At 41.8% G+C, this 8,545-nt stretch overlaps 1 protein-coding gene across 1 annotated transcript; it reads right to left on the bottom strand.

Annotated features, from left to right (window-relative positions):
• Positions 1-2,218: 2,218 nt before the first annotated feature.
• LOC146980091 (D(1) dopamine receptor-like) lies at positions 2,219-5,037 on the bottom strand. Its single transcript, XM_085788302.1, has one exon. It carries the CDS (start codon positions 4,676-4,678, stop codon positions 3,560-3,562), a length of 1,119 nt encoding a protein of 372 aa, XP_085644428.1. The 5' UTR covers positions 4,679-5,037; the 3' UTR covers positions 2,219-3,559.
• Between the last annotated feature and the right edge of the window lie 3,508 nt (positions 5,038-8,545).

The following is an 8,545-nucleotide window of genomic DNA, read 5'->3' as shown; positions in this document are numbered from 1 at the left end:
ATGTTTAATTGCATCGTAACAGAATTAAATCCATCACATGTCCTTGTCGCTGCTCTCCTTTCAACAGAAAAGATTAAGGATATAACGTATTGATTTGGTGTCACTCCAAATAAATTATTAGTGTATTTCCAAATTGAGGCCTTTTTATTTGTGCTAATTATTTGTTCTCCAAAAAGTGCATTAGTCTATTTTTCAAATAAACACAACTAAAAATACAATGTAACTTTCACTTCCAAACAAATATTGATTTTCATTACAACAACAAAAAAAGGCATGTGGTGGATCATGCTTTTGTATGAGAAAACATATTTTGGTACACAAATAAAGTCCACATTTGCAGTAAAAAAATCATATTAATTTTTGTTAACTGTTATGCTTATTTATAAAGTTGCTTGTACAGCCGGTGATTACAAATATTTATTTTAGGATTTTCAGGATTTTTAGAAAGTAACTCTTAGAAACTGATCTTAAAGGTCTCCCAGTAGATTGTGATCAACAGGCTGGTGCCCCTTGCTCCATGTGTCACGTAAGAGCCAGCTGAGAGGTTAAAGGGTCAGCGCATGATGACCACCTGAGTGTGATTGATTGAGTCAACTTTGTCATGTGTCATTTTGTGTGTCTGACAGTCCATAAGAGTCGCCCTGTGAGGTAAGTCTAATATTGGTTAAATGAATAGAATAGGGTAAATTCTGATGTGAACAAAAAGTTCCTCAGCTACTGAAAACTAAAATTTACATTTACACATGTCTACAAGATTCACGTGTAGTTTAAAGAGTCCAGTCACTCATCAGAGGCTGAAAAACAACTTTAATGCAACAATTACAGAAACAAATCCAACAGTCGGGACAAAGAGGTATCACAGTGGTTGCTCTACTTTGTTATTATTCACAGCTCCAGAAACTGCCTTTCACTTTTCTAATGACGTCGCCAGACTGAACACACACATGGACACCAGAATTATGTGAGAGTGAAATTTTGGATGTGAGACACAGCTGGTCTCGTCAAGTTTTACCCTTTCTGGTGTGAAATGCGCTTCAGGAAGTTTGTTATGTGGAGGTCAGAGCTGTACAGCCAATCACACACGCACACACGCGCGCACGCACACACACACACACACACACTTTTCATGAAAAATGCACAAATACACTTTTATTTCACTGAGCACTGAGATTTTTCCACAATTGAAACAGACACTGCACTGTTTCTTCCAATGTGTGACACTGTTATGAATGTGACATAACAACATCTATGTAATGGTCTCTCACACTTTCATAACAACTGTATATTCTAGAGAGAGGTTGATTATAGCTAAGTACACACCTACAGTACAGCTTTTGTTTGTGCCATAAATGTTGACTCTAGCTACCTGAAGCAGGTTAGCACTTCAAAAACAATGCAATACACCAAGCCAGAGATAACTGTTAATGAAAAAGGCCATGCTCCGGAGTTCAGTGCTTCTTTTCAAGCTGAAATCTGATGATCTTGCTGAGAGCAACATTAAGGGCCTTTCAAGGAGATGTGTAGCTTATCTTAGAATTAACATTGGTAACAGGGAAACAGTTAGTCCAGCTCTGTCCAAATTTGTATTAAAAAGCATACCAGCACCTGAAAAGATCAACACCAAGCTGTGGTTTTATGCTACTGTACTTTTATAGGAATATTTATAGTTACTGAGTGTAATGAAGTCCTGGAGCCTTGTCACTGTGTGGTTCCCAGGCCCTACAGGGAGAAAACTACCAGGTGTATTTGCCAAAATGTTAGAAACATGTCTTCATCTGGAAACACAGAGACAACTCCACAATGACATCTGACGAGATGAAGTGCTAGCAGTCAAATAATCAGATCTAAGGTTTTAAAATCATAATCAAAAAAGACATGGAATAAATTAAAGAGTAGACAAACTCTCATCACAGTTTACTGACTGCCTGCTTCATTCTTACTTTTGTATCGTGCTTCAAGACTGTCAGTCTTTATTTCAAATTCAAACTACCATCCAAACTGAAAAGTGAAATTATTTATTTGAAGTAAGAATTCACAGTTTGTATGTGCAGGATAAAATGCCTCGACAATGCATGTCCTATTACTATGTTGTTATTTTTACTCACACCATATGTGCACAGTGAGTCAAATTGTGAGGAAGCAATTTGGATTTTGAAAAATCAAGGTTAAATGTAAAGCTATTGTTTAAATTGTATGATTGTCAAACCCTTAATGTGTTTGTTCCTTGTCTTATTTTCAAGACAATCACTAGTGACATCGCGTGTGTGCTCACTTTCCAGTTTGCTTTCAAATAAATTGGCTTCAGCAATCTGCCCAAGCTGTGGGCTGGTTTACTTCTTGACTGAGCGTTTGACTACTCGTGTTTCTTGTCTTGTCGGATTTCATCGTGGTGATGTCAGTGTTTCCCAGATTTCCCTGCAATTACTTTTGTGGAGAACAATGTTATTATAATAAATAGGAATCATAGCTAAACCTGTACAAATAAGATCCAAGTTGTAATAAACCCACATTCACCTTTAATAATTGACTTTAAAGATCAAATTAAAACAGATTTACTCAAACATGACTCAGTCAATTAAGTACAATCCTGTTTCAGCTCCAAAACAAGCAGAACATGTAAAGACACCACGAGCTAGTCAAAACCTTTAAGATCTTTGCCTTTCCCTTAAAAGAGGTCATCAGCTGCTGTTTATGAAAAATACAGGGCACACAAAGTAATATGAGACACTCATCCATAAAACACTTTCAAGCAGTGAAACAAATAATATATGAGGCATCTGTTGAGTAAATTTGGTTTAAAGTTGTAAAAGGTTTGACATTTCAACCTGCAGACTGACAAGCTGCTCTCTCAGTGTCGCATTTTCATTAGTGTCCAGAGGTCTCCCGTAAAACATCAAATCAAATCTGCTCTCCATCTAGCTTTAGTATCGGAGTTGCTTGTTGATGGACTTGTTTATCTATGTAGAAGCATGATTTGGTCTGACGCATTACTGCAAGAATTCCTTGCAGAGCCCAGTATGTTAACGTAATGAGTAACGGTATTTCTATGTGCTGTCATGTAATTTGTTGTAGTGTGCATGCTGGGTGCTGCAACTACACTGTATTTAGAGAGGCATGTTTTGACAGTGTCTGTGTTTGTGTACGAGTGTGTGATGGTATTGAAGAGAGCAGTGTCTGACAGCATTAGGGACTGTGCTGCCCAGTCATGGGATTATCTATCCCAGAGGCGTGTCAGCACCGCTGCACTCCCAGTTCTCTGGCACAGCAGCGGAGAGTCTTAATCTCAATCCCCAATATTCCCTCCCCTCTTTCAGGACTTTCTTCCATCCAAAGAGAGTGTGTAGTGACCATGGCGCACGACAAGCTCGCTCTGACAGTCTGCACACAGGCAGGCCACTCGCCCGGACACGGGTACATATAGGGTCACCGTATCCTTCAGTCACACTGAGAGTTAGCACAGTGAGCAGCGTCCTTGTTTGAAGTCGATCAGACCGGCCTCAACAGGAACGCTTGTACTCTTAGCATTACGGATGAGTCAGTGCTGTGAGAGAGTCATGAGTCATTTCTTGTTTAGACTGACCGTCTCTATGTTGTGGCCTCCTGGATACAGTCTGTGGCAGCCCAGCAGGATGGAGAAGGCCTTGCGGAAATCTGCATTGAAGGCATAGATGATGGGGTTGAGGGAGGAATTAGCCCAGCCAAACCACACGAACACGTCAAACGTGGTAGGGCTGATGCAGGGGAAAGCCTCCCCTCCGCTTGACTGCTCGCAGAAGGGCACCATGCAGTTGAGGATGAAGAATGGGAGCCAGCAGCAGACAAACACCCCCATGATAACCGACAGCGTTTTCAGCACTTTGGTCTCCCTCTTGAAAGTCATTTTGAAAGAGCTCTCAGATTCTGCGATGCTGGACCCTCCGCTCATACTGTCGTGTCTGTTCTTTGCACTTTCGGCCGCTCGCTCTAAGGCAGAGATCCTCCTGATTTGCCTGTGGGCAATGCGGTAAATCTGGGTGTAAGTGGCCACCATGATGACCACAGGAATGTAAAAGCTTATCAGAGATGTGGAGATGGCATAGGTCCTGTTCAGGCGCGAGTCACAGTTCTCTGGGCTGTGGTAAGATGTAGCGTTTAAACCTGAAGAGCCAGATGACCCTTTGAGAGGGGTGTAAGATTTAGTTTGGGCTTTGTGCCAGTTGAGCTGCACCGGAATGAAGGAAATTAGGACGGACAGTGTCCAGGCTACACTGATCATCACATAGGCCACTTTAGGTGTCATCTTCCTCTCATAGCGAAAGGGGCTGGAGATGGCCCAGTACCGGTCCAGGCTTATCACACAAAGGTTCAAAATGGACGCTGTGGAGCACATAATGTCAAAAGCCACCCAGGTGTCACAAAAGGAGCCAAATGGCCAGAATCCCGCAATCTCTGTCACCGCCTTCCACGGCATCACCAAGATGGCGACCAAGAGGTCTGACACAGCCAGTGAGATCACAAAAAAGTTGGTCACTTTGGAGCGAAGATGTCGGAATTTGGTGACAGCCGCGCAAACCAGGGTGTTGCCCAGCAAGGTGGTCAGGATGAGCAGCGATAGGAAACAGCCGGTTAGGACACGGCCCGATGATGCCTCGTCCAAGAACCCACTGTCGATGACAGTTGTAAAGTTCTTGGGATCCATCCCTGGACATGTGTGGGTTGGAGAGTGTTCATTTAAGTCATACTGAAAAGTCGAGCTACATTTTATCCACCGGATTAGAATCTAGGAGGCTCCTGCTCTGTAACCAGGCAAAAAAATCTCCATCATTGTGTCCTCTGATGTATGATGAAGGATTAGATGTTTGAGTCAAACCCTCTCTGTCCTGGACATTTGGTCCGGCTTTGTGAATTAGGTTTGACATCATTTGAGCCGCAGTGCTCCAAGAGTTAGTGGTAACTTAATTCCTTGGTGTAATGAATGGGGCTCTTCTGTCTGCCCCGATTGTTGGTCCCAAACAGCTGTAATTTTAGGAATGCTGTCTGTTTACTAAAGTCACCAGCAGCCCTGTGGATTAAAGAAATGAATTATATAACGTGTGACGAAAGCTTATCTGTATTCATAGCTGTCATAGAAATGCTGGTGTTTAAAATATGTCAGTTATATTTTGGTTTCTTGTTTATGTAAACACTGTTCATAATGCATAGGCTACTGCGCTGTGTAGTGCCTATGATCTGATTTAAAAATCTAATTGCTTTTAACTGTTAGAGCATTTCCCCATAAGCGCACTGTAATTATTAAGGCATGCCTCAAATCAAGAGTCACACCTCCTTATGTACATTACATACTCTAAATGCCGTTTTTTTCTCCAATCTGTATCATCACACTCACCTCCTGAACTCACAGACCTCCGGTGAGCTGAAGCCGGATTAAAAATAATTCAAAATAAACGTCCCATCGCGTCAATAACAACTTCACAGGGCAAACTCCTTTCAAATGGCGTTCCAGCATCCATGTCCGGCAAAACACAAGCAAACAAAGAACAGTCCGACTATGTCCCCGATGGTGTCCGCGTCGCTGCCTGTTGTGCATCAATAAATGATACACACAGCAGGATTCAAATGTCACTCAGCCATCACCGCTGCTGCTGCTGCTGCTGCTGCTGCTGCTGCTGCTGCTGCTGCCTCCCAGTGCGCGTCTGCGGCCGGAGACCGCGCGCTCCGGTGGTCCAGTTTCACACCGGCGCTCTGACGTTGTCCCATTCAAGAGAAAGAAGAAGGGATGAAAGCATGTGAAAGCGACCCTTGGGCGACCGGTTCTCCTATATTGCCTCGTGTAGCCTATACAGTGTGACACAGAAGGCAACTCTTGACTTGGCTCAAGTGACCTCCTCTCCAGAGATTAGAGGTTGGAAAAAAAAAAAAAGGACGATGGTGCCGATTAAACCGTCCTGTCATCAGCAGTGCTTTCTCTTAATTTGACCTAGTTAAATCTGCACTGTGGTGTAGTTTAATGAAATCAAGAAGCACGTTATAAAACTGAATCAGGGCACGGGCCAAACACAGGGGCAATGTGTTACTGGGGCCACCTAATGGAGAAAGAGAATAATTACATCAGTGGAGAGAACCGAAGCTGGGAAGGAGACAAAATAGGTCTCACTTCTGTCTAGGAGTTTTAACAAATGAAATATAGATTTCCTGAAAGACAGGTTTATGCCCAGACAGGAACTCACATACTTCACCCACCAGTGCCAGAATCTTCATGTGTGGACACGTGTCACCTTCATCATTTCTGTCTGCTCAACCGATAAATTGTGCACTGCTTGTAAAAACCCTGACAATATCTGTCAGCATATAACCCTGGTTGTTTTATTTAGTTGAAGCCGGTATCTTGCATGCAGAGCGTCATGGAATGCAGAAACAATCGTGACATGCCAGCTGTCACCTTACAGTGATGTAAGTACTTGTGACAGGAGGAAAAGAAACAGCTTTCACCCTTTTCCTTCACAAACATCCACTCTAATAGAAGGGTTTAAGCTCATGTTTTTATTATTACTGTTATTATTATCATTATTATTAATGATCAATTTCATGATCCATAAAAATAGATTATATGTTTTTAAATGCAAATGAACATGAAGATTATTTGCAGCCATAAATGACTAAGAGACATGATTTGATTCTGTTTACATCACCTTTAAATGCCACATATTATTATGTAAAATGTCATATTTCATTCTAGCTCCTGGTGAGTGTATCTCCCAAATGGTTAACTGATTACTAGTAATATAATTTAATTTGTCAGTTAGTTGGCGTCTGAGCTCTGCTTACCGCTTTCCTCCTGAAATCATTTAAATCTGGGCCAAAAACGGGCAAGATAGTCCATAATGAGCATCTTTTCCTCCCTGTGTTTGATTCTGATTATGTGCCTCATGTTGTCCCTTTTCCTTGCTGCTTTTCTATGACTCAAACTCTGACTGCTGCCTTGCTTCGAGGACATCAAAGACCTGGCAGAGTGAAAAGGTCAGAGGTGAGACCAGGGATAGAGAGGGACGCTGCAGTGCATTGTGGACCTTCTTCAGAGTGACTCTCTACACCTGCCTCCAGCTCTGCTAGTTTTGTGTTCAAAGATGCAGCTGCGGTTCCTCTCATGTCCCATGCAGATCAAAGGCTCTCGTGCCACACTGTCCCTGCTGCTGCTTGTGCTGCATGAACTCTGAGCTCCTGTTTCCCCAAACACGATGATTATCAGATCCTCTGACTCTGTTTTGTTACAATATAATGAGTCACTTTCACTACTTAGACAGTGAGATGTGAGCAACAGACAAAGCAACATAAACATTTTTTCAAGTAATCCATAAGTCATCACTTGCTCTTGAGCATGGCTATTCAAGTCATGACAGAACTACCTGAGTGTTGGTTTTGTCTGATGTGGGAAAATAGGCAGCAGCATACACACACATTCATAACTGTTACGATTAAGACAATGATAAGCAAGACATGCTGCTTTGGTAGCCAAAATGCTTGAAAGCTTAATCCCTTTTTCTGTGCCGCTGCATGTTCTTCCTGTATATTCGTGCAGGTTCATCAGAGTTGATGTATGTCTTTGTGGGCTGTCATGCAAACGAGTCAACTCTCCCTCTCCCCCAGATGGGTAGAATAGATAAAAGAGAGACTGATTCTCACTGACGCTGATTTAGCTCAGTGTGTCTGCCTGTTCCTGTTTGGCTCTTGCATGTAAAGCCACCTCTCTCATACTTTCACAGAACGCCTCGCACTTCTGGGTCAGACAGAAGGTGGGGAACTTTGAGCCTTTGCTAATTGTGTCCTCTTCACCTCCAACACTTCTTCCCCCTCCTCTTCACCCACCATGGCATTACAATATGTAAGTATCAGCAGATGCTTTGGGGAATTTCAATACTGAATTTAGTTCATGTAGCATGGTAAGATACCTCTCTATAACAGTGTCAGGGTTAGCATATGTCATGCTGAGTGGATTCATTTTTTGCATCCAAATAAAGCGCAGTAACAATTCAGTAGGATTTCAACTCAGAGATGACGTATCATTAAAATAGTGAATTTATTTATTAAGACAGCAGCACAATATTTCTGGCCTAAATGGTTCTTCACATAAGTAAATTAACAATTGCAAATAAATTAATAAATAAAAATAAATACTTTTAAATAGTTGTAATAAATATAGAAAACCTTTTTTTTGAAAAACTAGATATTTGTGTAAAAAAACTGTAAAAAAACCGTCTATCACATACACAAAAAACATTTATACCATACATTCAATGGTCATTTCATATCATGTAAAACTGCACTGCAAAAAACAGAGAACAGGTGAGTATCTTCAGTTATCTCACTGCCTTGTTGTTGAGTTTTTTGAGGAAATTAGCATAGTCGGTGAAAACAGCCGAAGGTTTGGTTGTGTTGGTCATGTTGCAGACAGTCTGGTGGACAGTCTGGCAGAGAGCCTGGGAAAGGAACAGAGTTATTAGCCTATGTCGCATCTGGAAACCTACAACTGATGCAACAGTCAAAACGTAGACAGTCAGAGGTCGGTGTA

Source organism: Trachurus japonicus, chromosome 10, assembly GCF_045865225.1.
Source record: "Trachurus japonicus isolate A0001 chromosome 10, Traja_1.0".
NCBI classification, from domain to species: Eukaryota; Metazoa; Chordata; class Actinopteri; order Carangiformes; family Carangidae; genus Trachurus; species Trachurus japonicus.
The sequence above is the reverse complement of the archived record's forward strand: the minus strand, read 5'-3'. Positions and strand labels throughout refer to the sequence as shown.